Genomic DNA, 24,801 nt, shown 5'->3' on the forward strand with positions numbered 1-24,801 from the left:
ATATTGCAGAAGATAGTCTTTTTCACCTAGTACTGAGAAGTGCTTTTAGATGATGACCTCTTTGTCCACGTTATATGATAGAACAGCTAGGATCCTCATTTTGCTGCAGAAATAAAACATGAATGTTAAGTTTCTACACATGCTAATGCTAGTTAGCCAAATGTCTTCGATGAAGGTACAGGCTCATGTATTGCATGGACTCATTTGACAGCACAGTAGAAGCTCCACATGCCTTTGAGGATTAAATAGGTAACCAGAAATAACTACTATCAAGCCATCTATCAGTACTTCAGGTCTGAATCATCAAAACTTAGCTGGCATGCAGGTTCATGCTACCCTGGTTAGGATGGTAAAAGCAGAAGCAAAAACCATGGAAACCCAAACTTCAAAGCACAGCATGCATTCTTTGCAGCGTTTTACTGCATGCAAGAGCAAGCTGATTTTTACTAAGCTGCCATTAGTTCAGTACTACCAATGCAGCAGAAGCATATAAGTACTAATGATAGTTTGACTGGAATTCAGACAGGAACAACATTAGCATTTGTGTCAGTTTTGGAATTGATTCTTACCATAAGTGGCACAGAACTGCATTGTAAAGTTGTTGATAAATCAGATTAGAGGTGTAAGGTAAAAAATGTTTTCCATCACTGATTGTGGAAAAAGCTGTATTAGTCAATTAAAATAAAGAGCCTTCAAAAAACAAGCCACAAAACAAACAGCTTGGAGAGGCTGTACTCTCAACAGGAGAAGCTTGTAAAAGTAAATCTCTTCATAAGCCTAAAGCTTCCACTGGTGTTACTGCAACTCTTTTGGCATATACTGTGCATTAAGAGCCCAAAGGCCAGAAGAGCAGTATAGAACCTTTCAACAGCCTCTTTAACAGGGTTCCACCCTCCTGCAGCAAGACTGAAAACATTACAAGAATGTGCATGTAAGTCAGGAGATTCTGACAAACATCCTTTAAGCTTTATGTATTACAGCAATTATGTAAATATCTATCTGCTGTTTGAAAGGACAAGAAGCAAGCAGCAGGCAGTAACTGCCTGTGCTTAGGTACACTTCTTTCAGAATGACAGTACTTAAGATTCCAGATTGATATTATGAAAATATCTAGGAAGTGGTGGTGGCTTTAAGACCTGGTGATGTAAAGTTGAAGTCCTCCTTGTAACTGTGTAAGATCAGTTTTAGCAAGAGCTGTGGTAGCTCAACATGCTGTGTTGCCAGGAGGGAGAGTAGGAATTTTTAGCTAGGCATGCCTTTGGACTGCTATTACAAAATTGAAAAGAGCACTTGGTGCTATTGCCAGTCCAGAAACAAACCAAGAGTCAAGTACAGTCCATAATTGTTCAGTTACAATCAATTTAAAGCCCTTGTATTGGGTTTGGGTTTGACTATGTCAGCAACTAAAGATAGCTGGATGCTTGTATCTCAAAGTATATGAGGAGCATCTGATATGCACAAGCTCAGACGTGTAATACAGTCAGTCAAAAGCCATTTGGAGGGGCTAGAGAGTGTTTTCTAGGGCATTACAGCATGCAAATTGCAGACCGGTTTGTAAATATACTGAACACAAAACATGCATATCTTATTTAACTGCACTAGTTCTGTTAACATGACCTGTATCTGTGCTGAAGTTCCCCTTTGAAAGTAGAAGGGAGTACTTATGACTAAAGCAAGGCTGAGATACTTTTTGCACAGCAAAATAAGTAAGAAAAAAAGTAGTTCCTGGAAATGAGCTGTACTAGAAGTCTCTCAAACTCACACTTGGATTTAAAAAGGACTTGAAATCCTTTTTAAATCAATACTCTAAGAACTTGAATTTCAGCCTTTTAATACTTTTGAATGGAAACATTAGGTTTCTTCAGTGTGAATTCAGCTTAAGAGCAAGTCAGGGAAACTGTTGGAGTGTTGGATAAATCACTTCGTCCCACAGAAATTGGTATTTCTAGTTAGCTTTTACATTCTGTTCCTGGGGTAGCAGCTTGGTAGTTTATTCACAGAATATGTCCAGTTGGAAGAGACCTCAAAGATCATCCAGTCCAACCCTCAACCCAGTACTGAATGGTCAACACTAAACCATGTCCCCAAGTGCCAGGTCCACAGGCTACTTAAAAACCCCCAGGGATGGTGACTCCACCACTCCACCTGGGCAGACCATTCCAATGTTTGAGAACCCTTTCTGTGAAGACTATTTTCTAACATCCAGACTAAACCTCCCCTCGTGCAACCTGTAACCCTTTCCTCTAATCATACTGCTTACCATCAAGAAGAGGCTGGCACCCTCCTCACTCTGACTTCTACAAGATAGTTGTAAAGAGCAGTAAGGTCTCCCCTCAGCCTCCTCTATTCTAGACTGAACCACCCCAGCTCCCTCAGATGCTCCTCATAGATTCTTCACAAGCCTTGTTACCATTCTCTGGACATGCTCCAGCACCTCAATGTCCTTCCTGTAGTGAGGAGCCCAGAACTGAACACAATTCTTGAGGTGGGGCCTCGCCAATGTTGAGTACAGAGGGATGATCTCCTCCCTGTTCCTGCTGGCCACAGTGTTTCTAATACAAGCTAGGATGTCATTGGCTTTCTTGTCCACCTAGGCACACTGCTGACACATTCAGTGAGATGTATAGATGAAGCAGACATTCAAAGAAGTTAGCATCTTTCAGTGTGTCACTCAGGAGCATTGTTTGATCTCATATGTGACCATATTCAACCAGCTAATAAAGAAACCAGCAATTCAACTTCTGATGCAAAGCCATGCAAGCAGCATCCTATATGGGACATGGGACTGCAGCACCATTAATGAAGCAAGTGTGCAATGAAATGACAAGCATGATTCTCATCACCTCACCTGCTTAAGGATGCTCACAGGAATGATTATCATGAAACCAAGCAACATTTCTTTTTTCTTCTTCTTTTGGTCTGACATCAAGAAAAAATTTAAGATTTGTAGGATACGGATAATACTCGGGTAAGTGTTTTCATGCAGGAATGAAAAGAAATGGCCATTGAATGAATAGCATGTATTTAAACTTCAGGCAGCTCACCTGAGATAGAAACTCCATTTCACTTTCAGTTATTTCTTCATAATCATCATCTTGCTCACTGCTTTCTTCTCCTGTGGGTACATGCATTATCCTCCTCTCTGCAAGTTCCTAAAATATAATTGAATTGCCCCCAAGAATCCTCAAGATTGAAGCACATCGAATAAGTTTAGTATTAGGCCAGTAGAAGGGCTTTACTATCTCTCACCTCACCGTCATCTCTGATGAGTGTCACATCAATAGTATCTGCAGCTCCCCAAGATCTCTGAGACTTCCAGACCAAATCACTGGGACCTGGGCTTACACCAGCTGCTGCACCCCAGATCTGCAACAGATTTAGAGAGAGCTTCTGAAGAATCTTATTTGTACTTTGATTAGGATTTAGTCTGCCATAACTATTAAGTACTGCAATACCAAAGATGCCGAGTAACAGAAACTGAAGTGCTGTGATCACTGGTAGGTTTTTCCCCCCCTCAGGACTACCAAGAATGGTGGTAATATATGGGTTGTTTGGGTTTTGTTTTGCTTTGGGGTTTTTCATGTATGTCATCTTTATTTTGGGATGATGATGTTTTAACTGAAAACTAAAAAAAAAAAAAAGGGCAGGAACAAGTTGTTAAAAGGTTCTGCCTGATGCAGAAGCAGCCTTGCTTGGACAGGCCTACCATCTGAGCCAGAGCCAAGCCACAGTTACAGACATTCATGGCAGCACTTTGTGTATACAAGATAGCCTCCAGCCTAAGGTGACACTTAGATTTCTTGAGCAAGCTTGTAGAAAGTTTGGAGTAGAGAGTGTAGAGTTAGGTTCTTTAATAACTATCTAAATGTACTTAAGAGTGTGATTTTAGAGCTAACGTTCACCTCGGTACCACACAAAGTTCAGCATGCTCAGCTGTAGAAGCCTGAAAATTTTAATAGTTCAAATTTTTACATAACTTACCAAATCACAAGTAGGGGGAACCCTAAGAATATATTGATTCTGTTCACAGTAACAGTACATCCCTATTTCAGATGATCCAAGATCCAGATTTAAAGAAAAATTTACATTTCAGATCAATCTGTTGTAAGGATTATTCCCATCTCCCTCTCTGCATAAAACAAGATTGTAGTTCTTTAGGTACTTAATGCAGTGGTTTAGTTTTCCTTATTACATGAATCTATACTGCCATCTAACATAAGTAGTTTTACAAAACCACTACTTACTGTAACTACTTGTCCTGCCTGAAGAGTGAACTGTGAAGGAAAGGTGTATGTTGCATCTGACATACTTCCAAGATGTCGTCTTAACACCCATCCATGTAGTGGTTGATCCTGTGGGACAAGATCTCTCTCAACATTACAGATCAAGACCATATCATGACAAGTACAAGGTTCTTTCCAAATTCAGTTTTAGTCCTACTGCTACAACACACAAGAATCTGACCAGTCTTGATGGAGCCTTCAAGTTTCCATTAAAGCCTACCTGTAACTTCTCCCTGTGCTTCCTTAAGATTAATCTTAGTTCCAAGAGTTCAGGCACATCCATTCTTGCCCTCTGTTCAAGGGAAATCATGGTGCTATTTACTAGGTAGATTCTGATAAATTAAGTTTGTCATGCCTACCTACCAACGTGGGCCATACATAGCACCACATAGCAATGGCCTGTGAAGGTTTAAGCTGTCTCAGGCTGAAGTGCCTAAGCTACCAGCCACAAACTCTTAGAATTAATTCTAATAATTGTGAATTTGCAGACTGAACTAGTCTTAAGAATTATCTACTTGGTCAGATAAATACTGCATGAATTATGTACTCAGCTCCATTCTAACTTTTACCCGTTTTAAGCATTTAAGTAATAAGAAGCTATCATTATCTAATTTACTAAGCACCTTTTTTAGTTCATCTAATTTAAGTAGTACTTCTGATAGTGCTAGCCTGAATCTGATGAGAAACAACTGAAAGGATTAGAGTTCTACATCACAAAACCCAGTCTACCTCCCCACAGAAGCACCTCCCCAACAGCTGTGAACAAAGCAGTATAAAAAACATCTTCCCTTGACAGCAGCAGTACTCTTCCTTCATCCCTTCATCCTCCTTGATTGTCATCTCTCACTAAGCTACAAGTCAGTTCACAAGCAGTCATACTTCACACTGAAGGCCAAGCAGACTTAAATGAACAGAAGTACCTCATCAGATTTGTTTTTAAGCCTGACAAATTTCCCATCTGCATCAATTTCTTCAATAGATACTTTTCCAGAAGACGAAGCATGCTGAACAGTCTTAAACCCAACACTATGCCCTCTCTTTTTTGCTTCTTTCATTTTCCTTTTCTTCCCAGGCAGGAATTGTTGCCCTTGACTTGTTACTTGAGTTGCAGTGCTGCGTGAAGATGAACTGGGTGACAGCCTTAGCCTAGAAGGTAGTCAGATAAGCACATCAGATACTCAAATGTTATTTCTCACTCCTATCCTCCCACTATAAGCAAGCACGGCAACTTCTTATATTCAAGACTTCATGGAAAACTTGGATATATGATTTTATTTTTACTGGCAAACGTAGTTAAGTAGCTTATTAAGTTTGGAAGACAGCCCCAGCCCTAGAGGTTCAGTGCAAGCTTATATCAATAAGAAAAGATTCCCAACTGCAATAAGTATTCCTTTAAAGTCTCTACAGACAATTTTCAGTGAAGTAGTTAAGTTTTTCACCCTTCTCAGCATGTATTGAGAGCTCATGTTCTCACCAGGCAGTGCTCAAACAATTGGGAGTTGCTAGTTTCCCAGTTTCATTCATAAAACTTCAGCACTGTCTTTGATATGTCTCTCATACAAAGCTTTGAGAAAGGTAAGTGATGTCTAATGGGCCCCTGAACTTTAATCAGCTGGGTTTACCAAGTAACATCATCTTAATATACCATGATGGTGGACATGGGATATACATAACCATCTACAGAAGATTACACTTCAAGAACTAACTTATGGCACTAATGACATACTATTTCTTTCTTGCCTCCTCCACGTTCTAAAGAATGTATTATACAGTTAGTGGGGCAATCTTTGATGAAGCAAGCTATCATATGAAGATCTTGTCATAGCCTACCTCTGTTCCTCTCCTTCCAGCATTGTCCTGTAGGTATCTATTTCCAGATCTAGAGCCAGTTTCACATCTAAGAGATTCTCATATTCTTCCAGCTGTGCCTGTGTTTGCTGCTGGGCTTGTGCCATTTCTTGCTCTTTTTCAGCCATACGCCTTCGATGGAGATCACGGTCATAATCCATCATCTCCTGTAGCTCTCTTATTCTGGTCTCAAAAGCAATATTCTGAAATTAGGGGGATGGGGAAAAATTAAAATCAATTAAATTGTAATTGAAGATTAGAGAAGAGAGAGTATTTTGAATTGGGTATAAAAACTACAGTAATTCTATGGTTACAAAAATAGAGTAAGTACCTGGCTTTGATATTGATTAAGTTGAGATGAGAGAGTCTCAACTCTCAGCTTTGCTTCCTTCAGCTCCTCCTGAGCAGCCTTGGCAAAGTCACTATGTTTTGCTGAAGACAGTTGGGCATTCGCCATCTATGGATAAGTCACTGTTAGTAATGAGTTGCTTATAACAATGTATTTTAAATAAGGAAGGGTAACCAAGTAATTTCCAGCTGTTTCATCTGGAAATAGTTGTTTTAAGTGTGCAGATATCAATAAAGTCCAGGTCAGAAAGTTTCTCATTTCTTTTCAGGGAAGTTTACACAGGTTTGACACTCATATCAGAAAAAGTCAGCAATAATCAAGTCGTGAAAATTTCTGGATTACAATAGTTCAGTTAAAGATGCACAAAGAACTTGGACACATACTATGCAAACTGATTCCCTGTAGAAACAGTGGAGAATGTCTGGAAACTGCTCATCAAAGCATAGCAATACAGGATATTAAACTATTACTCTTCCCCAAAAATTATATTGCTAGAAAGTTACTTCATGAGCAGCACCACTCTGTTTCTAGAGCAATTAAATCTGGAAATGTTCCAAGAAATGACAGAGCCATGTTACTACAGGAGGCATCTACAGAATGTCTAGTGGAAACCTGCATGGAAGCATTCACTGAGATGGCAATTAAATTGGAGTGCAGAGAAGAACCAGGAAAAGAACAAGCACATGTACATATTAAGTAGCAGATCACATGGTTCTGTACAACATATTAAAGGAGGCTTACAGTCACAGAACACACTGGGTTGGAAGGGACCATTAAAGATCATCTAAGTCCAAATCCTGTGTAGTAAGCAGGGACATCCCCAACTACATCAGATTTCTCAGAACCCTATCAAGCCTGACGCTGAATGTCGCCAGGGATGGGGCCTCTACCACCTCCCTGGGCAACCTGTTCCAGGGTTCCACCACCCTCATAGTAAAGAGCTTCGCTGTAATGTCTCATCTAAATCTGCCCTTCTCTAGTTTAAAACCAAACTCTTCATGGCAACCAAACAGAAACCCCTGAGATCTTGCCTCAAAAGTAGAAGCCTAAAATATGCAAGAAAAAGTAATACATGGCTAATGCTGGGGAAGAGGCAATGAATCAGGTCTGGAAGATAAATTGTCAAGCTGCTTCCATAGCCACCCTCTGTCTCATCCAGTACTAGCATCTAGGAAGGGGCATTTGGGCTCATACATTTAAAAGTGCTCTTGTGTATGATGTAAGAACATCTTAGTTCACGCATTTTAGTAAAACTTTAATCAATAGATCAAGATATAGTTAATAATGAAATTGCTTAATAGAACCATAGCACACCTTGGTCCCAAATTTGTCAGACAAGCTGTTAGATTTGTTAGGAGTTTGAATTATGATCAGCTTTATTACATTGCCCATTCCTAATGCCTCCCCAAAGGAACAGCATTTATACTTGAACTACTTCTGTTTAGGAAATTTGACACTGCTTTGAAATTCTTTAACAACTGATGCCAAGAAATTGTGCATTGAATGCAAGGGCTCCATCAGTCAGCTGTTTAAAATAGTGTGACTCATATCAAGATGCAGAGACTCACTTTTGCATGAAATGTTCGTTCCAGTTCCAGTTTGTATCCTTGAATTTGTTCTTCTTGTTGTTTTCTAAGTCCCTGCAGAGCATCTGAGACCTTACTTTGATAAATAGATTCTATTTCTGCTATCCTGTTCTCATAGACTCTTTTTGTCTCCTTGAGCTCCTAGAAGAAATTTCTCAGAGAATAAGCAAGTCAATACAGTTAACAAGACATTCAATATTGAAGTAGATTGAGTGTACAGTAACTCATCTTCACTCAGACATTAGATATTCAGACAGGTCTACCTGCTGCCTCCACTGGGTTCTTTTGCTGTTTCACTGCCAATATTGCTTAAACTAATACATGCAGTAGCTTGCATTTAATTTTCAGACTAATCCTTTGAACTAGATGGATTTCTCTACTTAGAACACACATATACAGTTGCTTTAAGCACTGCTACTTCATCTGTTCTTGTTTTATTGAAAAAGTTACAGTAGTTAAAGAAACCACTGAGATTCCTTTTAGTCAGAAGAAAGCTGCATTACATTCACATGTTTTTCAGTTCTATGTACTGATTTCTCACACAAAGGTTACCAGACACCTTTGGTAACTGTTAAGGAAGTTACCATTGTATTGCTTAAGTTGCTTATTAAAGGAGATGACTTCAATTATTTTAGGCTTCTGGCAAACATCTGGAATCATTTAGCTTTAATTGCAATATATGCAATTTCAGTTACACAAAGTAGTATATTGGGACTGTAGTTACCTTCAGAAGTGCAGTCTGAGAAAATTATCTTATATTGCAGATAACTATTGATACTATGCCAGTTAATGTGAGGTTGTGTACTTTCTTGAGACCTTCCTAGTTAGGTAGATTTTACAGCTAGTGGACTGTCCTAGGGTGACTCAGCTTTAAGGATAAGGCACTTCTTAACATTGCTTTTAAGTGCATACAGGGATGATGAACAGCTAAAATAACCCTTGTTAATAAGGTAAAACATACATCTTCATGAAGGCGCTTCTTTAATGTCATTTGTTCCAGCAAAGTTTTCTTGTGATTTTCCAGATCCACACCTCTTAACATTTCATTGTTGAGTTGCTCTTTGCTATCTTCCAGTGACTGCTTCAGCTAGAAAAGACAAGTATCAGGGAAATCAAAATCAAAGTAATTTTTCCAAACTAAACCAGTCAATTTATTACAAGTCATTCAGCATAATTCCCACAGCAATCAAAACACACTGCTCAAGTGAGGTGGTTACTCTATTTCAGTGGTATCCATCACATAGAAACAGAAAGAATCCTATTTGTCAGGTAGGCTAGATTTCCCACAAGGTAAATAACCCTTAATGCCACCATCCAAGTTCAACTCCTCAAAGTAGACTTCTGATGACTGTTTTACCATCCATATACATTCTTCCCCTTCAAACAGTAAATATTCTCAGCTTCTCACTAACTTTCAATATACTTTGATGCTTAACAAATTAAATCATCCAAAGCCTGTGTTGACAAACTATTCTATAATTGCTGTGTTGGAGTTTGCTGCTTTAATCATAAACGGTAGTAGTTTGCCTTTAAGTTTTCATCCTAAAGATTTGAAATTAGCTTATTCAAAGATCACATTAAAGCATAAAGACAGAAGAACTGTACTCTTAGAAATGCATTGATAGAATAGCAATTCAGGCAGAGTTCACTTTAGTAGCACAAAAGTCTATTTAAAAAAAATAGTCAGAACTTGCTCTACCTAAATTGAAACAGTGAAGCAGGTCAGCAAAGGGAGTTTTGATGGACCATGTTAGTGAATGCTACAGGGGGTTGCAGCAGTACAACATTTCAACTTGCCTTGACCTTAGAACAAGAAGCATTACATACTGTGGTCACAGAACGCAGGTACCTTTAGTTCCAACAGTTAAAAGTTTTCATGGACTTATCAGTAGCATTTACGTTCAGCAAGATCATAGAACCCTTTTGTCTACCTGTCATTTCTAAGATAATCTCTTCCTGCCTTTAAATCTCAGTAACTAGTTGGGGGTGGGGGAGCAAACAAGCAAAAGCTTCAGGAACAAAGCTAAAATTGCAGGAACAAGTCTTACACTGACTGCTTCATCCTTTAATTCATGAAGGTCATTCATCAGACTTCGCTTCTCAACCAAAGCTGCTGCTAAGTCAGCTTCCTTCTCACTCAGCTGAGCACTGAGGTCTTTCACATGAGCCTGTGCCAGGTTTAAATCAGCTTCTATTTTCGAACTCCTACAAAAGAAAGTTTTATATTGGTAAATAGAAACTGGTGAGGGAGAAAGTTTGCTTTTAGCATGTTTACCTTCACAGGAGTCTCCGGTAGAACTGAAACAGAAGAAAGAGGAGTTAACACTGGTGGTGAGAACACCAAGTAGGCTGTAAAACAAACCAGACAGGCCCCTCAGACAAGTATCATTTGTTTAACCAGAAAGATTTCTGACCCACTTTCCAGATTGTTTTGTGTGAATCCTGCATAGAAGCCAACTATTTTCCATGGCATTACCAAGAGCGAAGGGATGGCACAGGACACCATCTCCACTAGTCATCCTCAAAAACAAAGTTCACCAGGCCACAGTGACCTGCCACCACTGCACAAGCTGCACACAGACACCTCCTTTCAGCAGGGAAGGCTGCCACCAGTTTCTTGGCAAAGTGCCCCGCGGGTCATTAGAACCCGCGGAGCTGCGAGCCCTGCAGCAGAAGGAACAGCCAAAACCAGGCCCGCCCCCACGCGGGGAGACGCCACAGCGGGGCCAGGCCGGGTCCCGGGCGGGGCTGGTCACCGCGGGACAAAGCACCCCTCTGCCCACGGGGCAGGAGAGGTTTTGTCTCCAAAAGTCCACCGGCCCAGCCCTGGTGAGCAGGTCTCCACAGCCCCACATGCCCACAATGCGTTTTCCAGCTGATAACCGAGCAGACTAGTTGGAGAGAATCCAAAGTCATTCTGCAGGAGTGATCAGCTCTAGAAAGTTTGGACTGCAAGGAAAGATTTGAAAAAGCTAGGGGTTGTTTAGTCTAGAGAAGGGAAAAGTGACAGGATACATAAGTCCTTACATACATGAAAGACTGCTGTGTAGAGGAAGGGAATCTGTTTTCCATGTCTGTTGTGGAAAAGACAGGAAGTTACAGGCTTACATTGTAGGGAGGAATATTTGGGTTAGATGTTAGGGAGAGGAAACAGTAGTTCAAGACTGAAGCAGATTGCCTGGAGGAATACTCTGGAATCTCCGTCATCTGGAATTTAAAAATAGGGTTACACAAACATCTGCTGGAAGGGATGCAGGTATGGTTGGTTTCAACACAGGCCTAGGAGCATGTGGCTACACTAGGTTCTTGCTCAAGGCCTTTTCTAGCCCTGCTAGTCAGAGACATTTGTTGATTGTGTCCTCGTATTTCATGACACAAATCCAAGTATTTTGCTTGCAGAAGTTATTTCTTTACCCAGACTCCAGGCAAAAAAACTGTACTGAGACAAAGAAAAATTAGATGGTGTGTTGTATGGCGGTTTTTTATATTTACAGGTTTCTTTCTAGTTATTAATTAGCCACCTTATTTCAGATATCTGCTACTTACTGTTACTTCTTGTTATTTACTTATTTACATCAATAACACTACTGACTGATATTGATTGATTCAACCTATAATAATCTAAATTTCATTCATCTATCAAGGAGTGTGCAGAACTGAAACTCCATTAGTATCTGTGGTTTAAGAGTCCACTTTCCTGATGCAGGCCTCTGACAGCTGGGTTCAGGTTTCCTACATTCTTTCCTGACAAATATTTTTTCAAAGAACCCTGAACTGAATAATTTCCTCTTTTAAGAAGAGCAATCTAACAAGCCTGGCTTTGACAAAAGTATTTACTACCCTTTTAAACCGAGTCTTGGGTTTAGAATCATAGAATCAGTCAGGGTTGGAAGGGACCACAAGGATCATCTAGTTCCAACCCCCCTGCCATAGGCAGGGACACCTCACACTAGATCAGGCTGGCCAGAGCACCACTTCGTATTATTAAGCAGCAAGCAGTGGCAGTTATAGTACTCTTAAACATCCCATATACCAGCCACTCCAGAAATAAGTGTGGCTTATTGATTATCAGTTGCAAGCAATAATTTTGAGGCACTAACAACCACATTTCTTGTAAATCAGGGTGTCATATATGCTTGACTTGGAGAATTGGAGTAATTTTACCAGAAGAGTTCAAATATGTTTTAAACAGACTCTAGTTTATCTGGGATACAGAACATTAGCAGCACTTGCAAAATTCATTCTTACAACATAAGCTTGCTACACTGCGTATGTCAGGTTCAGCAGCAGAAGGCACATCTATACTCATGATTTAGAGAAGGACATGAAACTCAGTAAGTTTCTTGTATTATGCTTTTATTACAGCGCTGGACACAGGTAGGATCTCTCCAAAAGACCTGTGTGTCGAAAGAGATTTCAGTACCAACTTATATAGTCCATGTTTCTTATCTTATTCGGAAATATATCAATGTGAAAATAACAGAGGGATGTTGAGGTTTACACAGGCAACCCTGTTTCCTCCTGTCTATACAAAGGTTATCTATCTAAAGATGACAGGGGATGGCCATATTTCACAGAATGTCAAAGGTTATCTATACAGGGGATGGAAGTCCTGGTTCCTGTTTGTTGGGCTTTTCCTTATCTATCTAAAGATGACAGGGGATGGCCATATTTCACAGAATGTCTATACAGGGGATGGAAGTCCTTCTTTTCTTCAATCATTTCCCCCCTTTCTACCATCCAATAGTATATTCCTATACTATATTTTCTTAAAATAATTTCCAGTTTCCAACTCATGCCTAAGTTTATCATTTTTATACCTCTCATATGATTTCACATCACTCTTTCCAATACACATAATTACCTTAATCAAGACTACTATTAATACTATTAATATGATAATCATTACAATTCCTACTAATAATTGTTTAAGCCAAAAAATGTTGGGCATCCACGAGGTTAACTTCTCCCAGAGGTTTGAAAATCCGTATGATATATCATCCCTGCTCACTTCATGGAATACCTTACTTTGTTCCCATATTTTATGCAAGTCCATTTCTATCTTCTTTTCCTCATTTACATATGTGCAACAACTATCATTCACTATTGTGCACAGTCCTCCTTCTTTGGCAAATAAAATATCCAGAGCGTATTTAAACTGTCCTGTAATTTTATGCAGACTCTCTATTTCCTTCTGCTCTGCACGAATGGCATCCTCAGTTGCTGCAAGGGCAATCTCCATACTGGCTGAGATATTCACTATAGCCTTTTCTAATTCACTCACTCCTATCATAGGAATCAGCCATCTGACAAAACTATGGAATCCCGTCGGTCTCTCTATTAATGGGTTCAGTACTCTTTTTACCCTTCTCCAGGGACTTCTTACAATCCCTGTAGTTATTTCATTATGTATTGTATACTGTGGGATCAATTGTCCCCCTACACAAGGTCCTTCCCAGTTCTCTGGCAAGCTCTTTCGTGCATATCCATCTCCACACAGCCACCACCAACCTGGAGCCATCTTACACTGATTCAAATATGATTGCTTTTTAAAATCATAATACTGTTTTAGCCTCCTCTTGAGTTCTCTAAATTTTCCTATTTTAGTAGTATTTATGCAACTTGGTAACTCAAAGATTTTTAAAAAATGCCTATTCCCAAATGGGAATCTGGTAATGTTTCTGTCAGTACATCTTGCATATGCTTTAATTTCTTGTTTCTCATCCCAAGGTAAAAGTTCATATTTAGGTCCCTTTTCTCCGTTCCCCATTCCGTATTGGCATGTAAGATCTGAAAAATCTTTCCCTACTTTAACTTCAAATGTCCAATTCTTATGAGGTATTCCATAAAGTGGCACTTCTAATTGATCAGTTGGGAGAGTAGTACATAACCAACATGACTCTAGCTTAAACCCTAAAGTTATATTTCTCATTACTTGTACATACAAATTATTATCCCACGCTACCACTATTACTATTTTAAGTAACAGCAGATAAGTAAACATTATTGACGAGTTATTCTCAACTTCAAATCTCCCAGCTCTTCTGCTTTCCAAGGGCTGCCTTTTGCCTTCTTTACTCGCGTGTGATGTATCCAAGCAGCTTGCTCTCTGATTTTGATAGCTGTGAAGGATATCAGCAACACTTGATATGGTCCTGTCCACTTGGGTTCCAGGGGATTTTCTGAAAGAGATCTAACATAGACATAATCTCCAGGTTCTACATCATGAACTGGTTTGTCTAGTCCCCTCACATTGGTTCCAATCACTTGTTTGTTAATCATGTTTAAATTCTTATAAATCTGTTGAACATACCTATTCAACATTTCTTCTCTGAACTGCCCTGGTTCAGAAGGATTCATTGTTCCCACCACATAGGGTCTTCCAAATAGAATTTCAAATGGACTTAACCTCTCCTTAGTCCTTTGCTTAGTTCGAATTCGCAGCAGGGCAATTGGTAATGCTTGCGGCCAAGGGAGTTTTGCCTCCTGTCCAATTTTTATTATCTGATTCTTAATTAAATGGTTCATTTTCTCCACCTGTCCACTTGAGCGTGGATTGTAAGGAGTGTGGAGTTGCCAATCAATTCCTAAGATTTTACTTATTTGTTGTACTACCTTGGCCACAAAATGTGATCCTCTATCTGAGGAAATAGTAGCAGGCACCCCAAACCGGGGTATTATTTCTTGTAACATTATTTTGGTAACCTCCTGAGCTTTGTTTGTGCGACAGGGAAATGCTTCTGGCCAACCAGAGAAGGTGTCAGTAAGTACCAAAAGATATCTATATCCCCCCTTTCTTGGAAGTTCAGTGAAATCAATTTGCCACTGTTGTCCTGGATAATTTCCTCTACTAATCTGTCCAAGCTTGACTTCTTTCGCCACCTTGGGGTTGGCCCTAAGACATACTTCACATTGTCGAGTTACCTGCTCTACAGTTGTGTACAATTTTCGTGCTATGCACTCCTGAACCAACTTTCGATACAGAGCCTCAGCTCCCCAGTGAGTTTTTCCATGTTCCATCTGAACAAATGCCCAAAGGAGGTTACTAGGTATGACTAATTTCCCATCCGGTGTCCTAGCCCATCCTTTCTCTATCCTAGTCCCTAAAAGATCCTTAATTAATTTCTGATCTTCTGTGTTATACACAGGCTCTGGTTCCTTTTGCTCAATTGTCAGTTTACCATCTGGGACCAAAACAAATTCTGCCACCTCTTTCCCCTCCCTGGCTACTGTTTTAGCCGTTTTGTCTGCCAACCGGTTACCTCTTTCTTGACCAGTGTTTCCCTTTTGGTGTGCTCTGCAGTGCATTATAGCCACTTTGCTTGGTTTCTGTACTGCTTCCAATAACCTCAATATTTCTTCTGCATGCTTAATGCCTTTTCCTTGGGTTGACAATAGTCCTCTCTCCTTCCAGATGGCTCCATGGGCATGCACTACTCCAAAGGCATACTTGGAGTCTGTCCATATGTTTGCCCTTTTTCCTTGAGAGAGCTCCAAGGCTCTACTCAGAGCAATTATTTCCGCCTTTTGGGCGGAAGTATTACCTGGTAGTGCTTCTGCCTCAATCACCTCTTCTTCTGTAGTTATAGCATACCCAGCCTTTCTTTCTCCCTGGATCACAAAACTGCTTCCATCAGTATACCAGTTATGATCTGCCATCTCCAGGGGTTCTTCCTTCAGGTCAAGTCTGCTGGAGTAAGTGGCCTCGATTGTTTCCAAACAGTCATGGATTACTGATTCTCCATTACTTCCTGGAGGAAAGAGGCTGGATTGACAACATTAGTGACTTTGATCTCCACATCATCCTGCTCCACTAATATAGCCTGGTATTTAAGGAATCGTTGTGGAGACAACCAGTGTCCCCTTTGGCTTCCAGCACAGCAGAGACTGTATGTGATACCAGGACTGTGATCTTCTGTCCCATTGTGAACTTGCGGGACTCCTGAATGTTGACTGCAACTGCAGCCACAGCCTCAGGCATCTGGCCATCCTTTGCTTACCTCATCCAGTTGTTTAGAGAGGTATGCCACTGCTCTTCGATAGGGTCCTTAAGTTTGTGCGAGGACCCAAGTGCTATTCCCTGACTTTCATGGGAATATAACAAAAAGGGTTTAGTGACATCAGGTAGGCCTAGTGCTGGTGCCCTCATCAGTTCCCTTTTTAAAGTGTGGAAGGCTTGTTTAGCTTCTCCGTTCCATTGCAGAGCCCTGTCAGCCTTCCTCAATAATTCATAAAGAGGTTTGACAAACAGGCCGTAATTATAAATCCACAGCCTACACCAGCTGTCATTCCAAGAAGGTTCGGAGTTCTTTTACTGTGTTGGGAAGTGGAATGGAGCATATGGCTTCCTTCCTTTCAGGGCCCAGTACTCGTTGTCCGCAGTCAGTTCATATCCCAAGTAAGTTACTTGCTGCTGTACTATTTGGGCCTTTTGTGGGGAGACTCGATACCATTAAGTCCCAGAAAATTTAACATACTCACAGTCCACTTTTCACATTCTTCTGTGGTTCGAGTTGCTATCAAGATATCATCTACATACTGTAGTAGGACTCCATCTCCTTCTGGCTGATCCCACTTCTCCAATTCTTTTGCCAGTTGATTTCCAAAAATAGTGGGGCTGTTTTTAAATCCCTGGGGCAACACTGTCCAGGTCAGTTGGCATTTTCTGTTAGTTTCTGGATTCCTCCATTCAATAGCAAACAGTGACTGACTTTCAGGAGCCAGAGGTAGGCAGAAAAAAGCATCTTTTAAGTCCAGGAGGGTAAAACATTCTAACTCTGTCCTCAATCGAGTTAAGAGTGTATGGGTTTGCTACTACCGGATGAATGTCCCTCGTAATTTTATTTATGGCCTTAGATCCTGCACTAGCCGATACCTCTGTGGGTTTCTTCACGGGCAAAATTGGGGTGTTGTATGATGATTCACATTCTGTTAACAGCCATATTTTATAAATTTTTCTATAATGTGCAAAATTCCTTCCCTATCTTTTCTCTTAAAGGATATTGCTTTATCCTGATTGGTTGGGCTCCAGGTTTAAGATCTATTGTTATCGGTAAAGCATTTTTGGCCCTTCCAGGATGTCAGTGTCCAAACTCCAGGATATACCTGATCTTTTATACTTTCTATTATTTTGTTTTCATCTCGTTGAGGGCTCATTAGTGCAAGACTTAAAACCTCAATTAACTGTTCCTCCCTTACCTAAATTCTACCTTCCTTATTAAATTTAATTTCAGCTCCAATGCTTCTAACAAGTCCTTCTAGTAATGACTTTGGGGCATTTGGCATATATAAAAACTTATGTAAGCCCAGATTTTACCATATTTATATTTAAGAGGTTTAAAAAAATATGCCTTCTCAGTTTGACTGTAGCCCTACCACAGAAACATAGCTTCATCCAAAGGTAGCAAAGCTTCATTTAAGACTGAAAAGGTTGCTCCTGTATCAACCAGAAACTCCAATTTCTTTTCCTTTTCCCTAGCCTTATTACAACCAGAGGGTCTGCCAGGGTAATTCCCTCGGTCCCCTAATCAACCTCTTCAGCTGTGCTGTACCTATTTTTCTTTTTCCTTTCTGGACATTCTCTTTTCCAATGTCCTTCTTCTACAGATTGCACATTGATCCTTTTCCAACCGTGCCTGGTAGGCCCTTTAGTTTCCTATTTTCCTGCAACGCTGCCACCAACATCTTTTTTCTTTTCTTCTATTCTCTTCTTCCTGTTAGAGAATACCTCCATGCTACATCCAAAAGTGCCTCCAAATCCTTCCTGTGGAGCTGGCAATTTTTGCAACTTCTTTCTGATATCACCAGCAGATTGCCCAATAAATAATGATACCAGTTGTTGTGTACCTACTTCTGACCCAGGGTCAAGAGAGGTTTTTTTCCTCATGACCTCCTCAGCTTATCTAGGAATTCTGAGGGTGATTCACCAGGCCTTGTCTGACTGAGTATAATACAGACCAGTTAATTGTTTTCGGGATGGCTTTTTCCATTCCCTGGCTATAAATTCCTGTACTCTTCCAGTCTAGTTCTTTGCAGGGCATCATTTGTATTCCATCCGGATTTTGGAGTGGAAATACATCCCTATATTCGCTCCCCTCCCGAGTTTGTATTCTTTCTGTTGCTATTTCTAATCCGTGTCTTTCAATTAATTGTTTTTCTGTTTCAGTCATTTGTTCCAGTAATAACTGGATATCATCCCAGTCTGGGTTATGCTGCTGATCATAAATCGAAAATGAGTAGCTGTCCAGTAGGGTCATTACGATAATTTTTAGCCTTTTTCCTCCAGCTATCCAAATCCTGGCTTGTAAAAGGTACCTTAATCCAGACTGGGTCACCCTCTGGCCCTACTGCTTGTCGCAGAGGGGCCTGAATGGGTAGCTGGGAAGCCAGGGCAGTTACTTGTTGTCTTCGGGTCCTTCTTGCCACTGGGCTTCCCAGAGCCTGGGTTGTGGAGCTAACTCCAGTGTCACTATCAGAATCACTGCTGTTACCAGGACCCTCTGTGTTATCTCCTGGACCTGCTGTCACTACCCTTGCAGTTTTCCTGGGGGGTGATAAAACTCAGGCAGGTCTTTCGGGTCCTCAAGTTTAAGGCATCTCTGCCCTATGCTACATGCAGAACAACACCTTTTCAAATGTGCCTGCCTCTTGTTCTTAGCCTTATTTTCCTTCTCAAGGGCCAAAACTAGTGGATCTGAGGGAGCTCTTATACCACAGTCCCTTTGAAGATCAGGATGTTCTCGGAGATAGAAAAACATGTCAGCATATATTGACTCTTCCCATTTTTGTTTTCCTCTTAAAAACAACATCAATTGCAATAAAGTGTTATATTCTAGGCTCCCATTTACAGGCCATTTTTCTCCATCACCTAACTTATATAATGGCCACCACCGGGTACAAAATTTAATTAGGGTCTGTTGTTTTGTCGACCTCCTGGAGTGCCTCCAATTTCATCCAGTGGGCAAGTATACAACCAAGTGGGGTATGTTTTGGGATCTCACTGCTTTGTCTGCCCCCATTCTACACAATACAGCACAGTACTGGCTTTTTACAACACACAACAAATACAATTATGACAAAATGACCGGTCCCAAACATACAATTATTGGCCACACTTCCATTCGCTCATTCGCTTTGTCCCTCTCTGGCCATCCTCCTCGCGGAGAAACGGAACCGCAGATTGGGACTCCCTCTCGCTTCGTAGATTTTCTACGTCTCAGTCACACACACTCAACCACACACTCAAATTATAAACAGTGTTTATAATACTTTAAGTCCTTTAGGAACCCCCTGGTTCCAACTGGTACACTTAAAATATAAACAATATTTTAAGTCCCTTTAGGAACCCCCTGGTTCCAACCTGTATACTTAAAATATAAACAATATTTTAAGTCCCTTTAGGAAACCCCCTGGTTCCAACCTGTATACTTAAAATATAAACAATATTTTAAGTCCCTTTGGACCCCCTGGTCCAACCTAAGAGCTCTTTTCCCTAGGGGTGGCAATAAATGCTCCTCTCCCGCGCAGGGCGTCCCTCTGCGACTTACGGATACGACCCCTCCTCTTTTAATAAAAGCATACCTTCTCTCCGTCAGCAGTCTTGTCTGTTCCTGCGGTGATCTGGTGAGTAGAGGAGCTCTACTCGAGAATCTCTCGGGGGCGCCCTGAGAGGTCCTGTTCCTCAACAGGTCCCGCAGCCAAACAGAGGTGTCCTGCCGCGGTCGCCAAAATGATTTAGAGAAGGACATGAAACTCAGTAAGTTTCTTGTATTATGCTTTTATTACAGCGCTGGACACAGGTAGGATCTCTCCAAAAGACCTGTGTGTCGAAAGAGATTTCAGTACCAACTTATATAGTCCATGTTTCTTATCTTATTCGGAAATATATCAATGTGAAAATAACAGAGGGATGTTGAGGTTTACACAGGCAACCCTGTTTCCTCCTGTCTATACAAAGGTTATCTATCTAAAGATGACAGGGGATGGCCATATTTCACAGAATGTCAAAGGTTATCTATACAGGGGATGGAAGTCCTGGTTCCTGTTTGTTGGGCTTTTCCTTATCTATCTAAAGATGACAGGGGATGGCCATATTTCACAGAATGTCTATACAGGGGATGGAAGTCCTTCTTTTCTTCAATCACTCACTGGTGCATAAAGAAACTGGTCTTGTTTTTCTCTGCTGTGCTACTGCGGTTGTTTTGACCTTCTCAGGCTCTGAATTCAACTAACTGATATGCCTATGTCTGCCTCCCCAAATGTCTGTGGCCTACTTCCAACTACCACTGTTTAAGTAGTAAGACAAAAGTTGAAATGCAAACATACTTCATTACTGTTAAAACTTTTAAGTCTCACCACCAGTGATGAATGATCCAATGGCTAACGCTGTTGGGAAATTATCTGGTGACATTCCATCCTATAAGAGTTCCAGGATATTTAAAGGTTGTATATATAAAGAGCACGATACACTCCAAGCAGTTTGTTCCAAGTTACTCAAGACATTTGCAGTTAAATGACACAGATACAAAACACTCATTAATATTAGGACTTCAGTCTAGACTCTTTCAGGGAACTGCATCTACAAGGTATCAATTCTCATGGATGTGAATTTAACCACTTTTAAGGCCTAGTTACTTTAAAGGAAAAATAACAAAAAACTGTCCTGAGGACTGCATACCTGTCAAGTCCAAAGCTTTATAAAACAAAGCCAGAGAAAAACACACAGAGCAGCAGCAAGCTTTTAGAACTAGCATTACCCCTCTCCTCACTGTCCATTCAAGTGGCTGTTTAGATTTATGAAACATACCTACAAGCAGAAACTCTGCATGAATGAGACAAACCCAGGACCTTCCAAGCAGCTGAAAAGAAAAATCCAAGTAAAACCATGTGTTATTCCCAAGTAGAACAGCTACTTAAGTCCCACTGAACCTATGAGGGGACTCTACTTGCTCCACAGAAGTCTTCAAAGGAAATGTTGCTACCTAAGTTGCTGCGATACAGGTTTGTAACAAGATTTAGGAGGCCTTCAGGCACAAATTATTGCAAATCTGTGATTTAGCAGTATAATGGGACATTAAAACAATTATCAATGATAGCATTTTGTATACATCCACAAAGGAAGCTTGTTGGGATGGGACACTTGTTCACTCCCTTTTATTACCCATCTTCTCTCCCAGAGATGGATTTCACCTGCACTTACATTGGGCCACCCCTTTGTTCCCGGCTTGGTGAGACTAGGCAGCAAGATGATCCCAGGCTCAGGATACACCTCTTGCAATAAAGTCACACCCAAAAAAGCAGGTAGCATGTACATGCTACCCCAGTAGCAGTAAAACAAGCCCTAAAAGACACTAGGACAATTTCTGTGCAGTACCAGCCTGGACCTGGTTAAAAAAAAAAAAAAACAAAACCCCAAAACAACCAAACCAAACCAACTCCCCCCCCCCCCCCCCCCAAAAAAAAAAAACCAACCAAGAAAAAAAAAAAAACCACAACCACCAAACCACCAAAAAACTCCAAACAAACCTGTGTTCTGGATCTGTACGAAGACTCCCATAACTTTCTGAATGCTTTCCAGCATAGCAGCTTTTTGAGCGTTTATAATCACAGGTGTAGTGCCCAACGTAGTCAGCTATGCATTCATGTAATGCTAGCTACATAAAGACTACCCACCAAGCCAAATTCTGGGGAGCCCCGTGCCCATCGCAGCAGGTTGCTGAAGCATCCCAGCAGCACGACAGCAGGAAGCACTCGCAGGAGTGTCCCTACAGCGCACTTTCAGAACCGACATTGGGATTTCTCCTAACCCAAGGCATCCCAATCTCAGAGGGCCCTACCTTGGAGTAACGCCCCCTTCCCTACCGTGACAGAGCCCCAATATGGAGGCTGCATCAAGGTGGCTCCCAGCAGGGAGCCTGCTCGGGGACCCCCAGGTGTAGCGTAAGGAGCGGATACCGACCTGCTGCGCAGCTGCCGGTGCTCCTCGCTGATCTTGCCCAGCTCCACCTGCAGCGTGGCCCGCTGGATAGCGACGTCGTCCAGTGTTCGGCGGGCGTCAGCCAGCTCCTTCTCGTAGCAGAGCCGCAGGGTGTCCAGCTGCCGGTCGGACTTCTCCTCCTGCTCGGTCAGGGAATGATGGAGCGCCGACTTTTCGGCCTCGAGCACCCGCACCCGCTCGATGTAGGCGGCCAGGCGGTCGTTGAGGTGCCGCAACTCCTCCTTCTCCTGCAACCGGCTCAGCCGGGTCGGGCTCAGCGACGTGCTCGGCAACAAGCCCACCGGCGAGATCGGCGGCGAGGCGCGGCAGCGGCCTCCGCTCACCGGCGTGGAAGAGAAAGCCATGACAGCCTCCAGTCCGGGCCCCACCGCCGCCGCCACCGGGACCGCCTCGCGCAAGACGCCTAGCGCCTGCCGCCGCCCGTGTATAAATAGCTGCCAGCTGCCGCCGCGGCCTGGCGGGGAGGGTGGGTAGCTTAAAGGGGTAGGGCTGCTTCGCGGAGCACGTAGGGGTGTCTCGATGGTTCTTCCTTTATCACCTATATTTGCCTCGCTGCCTCTCAGCAGTGCGAGATGGTGCTGCCCGGAGAGAGCGGGGAGGGGCTGCCAGGAAAAGCCTGCAGCCTACCGGCGCTGTCACAGACCGCGGCAAGGGGCCGGGGTGGCAAAAATCTCCCTGGTTCAGGAAGATGCATGGCAGCTGCAGTGATGCTTATACTCCAGATCCTGCTGTGCAGTACTCTGCTTGTTCTGTCTAGTTGTTTGGAATTTGTTCAGATAATGAAAATAGGCTAGTCATTATTCTTTTTTATTTGTTGTTTGTTTGTGAGTGGTTTTAGCTTTTAGGATGTGGTGGCTATCAGCCATCCCAGTGCTACCGTGTTTTGGTTGAAAACTGATGTGTGAGCAGAAGGAAGAACGGTTTGGGAAAGGGAACCTTCATCAAGATAGATGTAAAGCAGTGTGCAAAGCCTTACACTAAGCACATTTTATAAAAAATCATTCTTTAATAAGAGGGTTGCTTCAACACTTCTTTAGTGTTGACATGTACTGTGATAATTGTCAGTTTTCTCCAGCAGCTAATTAATTTACCCCTTTTCTTTCTCACCATTTTGGAGAACAGATCTCATTCACTATGAGCATAAAAATCTCAGAACATTAATATTACTGTTAATTATGGTGCTTGTTACAGCAGTTACAAGAAACTTCACCTAAGAGTTTACCTTAACTCAGTGTTATTTCCTACAGGTAAAAATAGGTTTGCCATCTCAGAGTTCTTTAAATATAAAGCAGATTTTATGAAAGTTGCAGGCACAAACTGAAGCTTCACTTACAGGATGGCAGGCATGTAACACAGGAGAAAAAGGTAGTTTGCCCCAAGATTGTAGCTGGGGATTTTAGAATTAGGTTATTTATACCCCTAGATACAAGGTTACAAAATAGATGAGGATGTAGGAGGAGGTGAGGATGTTCATAATTTTTTTTTCTTGAACTTCTTTTACATATTTGTATAAAAAACAAAACCCAATTCCAAAACTCTAATACTACATGCTGCATGGGAATGATGTAAGGCCAGACTGAGCTCCTCTGATTCTACCCCTAGCAACAGCACCAGGAAATTCTTGTCTTTGGAGCAGTTCCAATTTTTTATTTTGATATAATGAATACTTATTTGTTCTTTGATGCCAACAGAAAGTTCAATTCAAGAAACGTTTTTAAAAGTATTATTTCAATCTGAAAATGTTCCTCAAAGACCAAGATGTGTACATCTGAGGGTTTACTTCAGCTTTGAAACTTCATTCCTCTACAAAGAGAACACTGTGATTCTATGTCATTGCCATGTTTGATAGTTGCATGTTACTGGCCAGCTGTTCAAATACAATTGTATGGTTTTGGAACAGATACAGAACAAAGAAAGAAATCTGCTATTCTAAGAATATTTCCCTCGTCTGCCAAGGCTTTGTAAGAGTGCAAACAAAAACAGCTGAAAGAAATAGTTCAAAAATAGTCTGAGCTAGTTTTGTCTGTTGTGTTCTTCATCTACTCTCCTTATGCAAGAACAGAAGGTGGCTCTTAAGAAGAGCATAATGGAAGTCTGTTACTGACTCCTTTCTTTCTGATATTTTTTCTGGCTTTTTCTTTGATTAAGACCATAGTCTCTACTGCTTAGGCCACAAACAGCTGATGAATTCCTGCAGAGATAAACCAACCATCTTTTCCTACTATTTCAAGTTACAAAAAGATCAGGAATTTTTCAGGATTAAGAGATAAAAAGGGTATCAGGAAAAAATTGTGGGAAAAGGTGTATGTCCCAGACTAAAGCACAATAAAAGCTTTTTGACATATAGTCCTTTTGCAGGAAAACGTAGATAAGGAGATTTAGACAGTATTAGCAGATTCTACAAAGTTGGAATAAAATAAAAAATTTGTGGCCTTTCTTCAAGGCCGTGGTCTTGGGGTGGTAAAAATTAGATGAAAAAATCATAGCAGTGCAGCAGTACAAGGAAAAACAGGAAAAAGTCAATGGAACATTTTGCTATCCTTTTCCCAGGGTTTTTGCTAACTGATTCTAGCTATGCGTGAACACTGTTAGTACTGGTTCCAAAATACTGTTAGGGCTCCAAGGCCTTAACAGCCTTGAGCAGCCCCAGCTGGGGCTTCTACCGAGGCCTCTGCCCACAGGTGCAGGAACTCCATTTAAGCTCTATTCTGGTATTCCATTCTTCTTTGAGTTCTGCTG

The 24,801-nt window shown here is 41.4% G+C and overlaps 2 protein-coding genes across 2 annotated transcripts in view; one reads left to right on the top strand and one right to left on the bottom strand.

Annotated features, from left to right (window-relative positions):
* Positions 1-2,877: 2,877 nt before the first annotated feature.
* Positions 2,878-22,406, bottom strand: LOC128972089 (lamin-L(III)-like). The gene is made up of 11 exons (XM_054387904.1): positions 22,024-22,406; positions 10,115-10,271; positions 9,028-9,153; positions 8,049-8,207; positions 6,463-6,588; positions 6,114-6,334; positions 5,204-5,429; positions 4,245-4,352; positions 3,250-3,366; positions 3,045-3,152; positions 2,878-2,919 (listed from the first exon to the last, which is right to left on the bottom strand). The coding sequence occupies exons 1-11, from the start codon at positions 22,404-22,406 to the stop codon at positions 2,878-2,880; spliced, it is 1,773 nt and encodes a 590-aa protein (XP_054243879.1).
* Positions 22,405-24,801, top strand: part of ADAMTSL3 (ADAMTS like 3) — a 187,643-nt gene continuing 185,246 nt past the window's right edge. The window contains exon 1 of the mRNA XM_054387718.1: positions 22,405-22,528. Coding sequence (XP_054243693.1) covers positions 22,405-22,528 — 124 coding nt within the window. The remainder of the gene's footprint in view (positions 22,529-24,801) is intronic.

The sequence above is a fragment of the Indicator indicator genome, chromosome 16 (assembly GCF_027791375.1).
Source record: "Indicator indicator isolate 239-I01 chromosome 16, UM_Iind_1.1, whole genome shotgun sequence".
NCBI classification, from domain to species: domain Eukaryota; kingdom Metazoa; phylum Chordata; class Aves; order Piciformes; family Indicatoridae; genus Indicator; species Indicator indicator.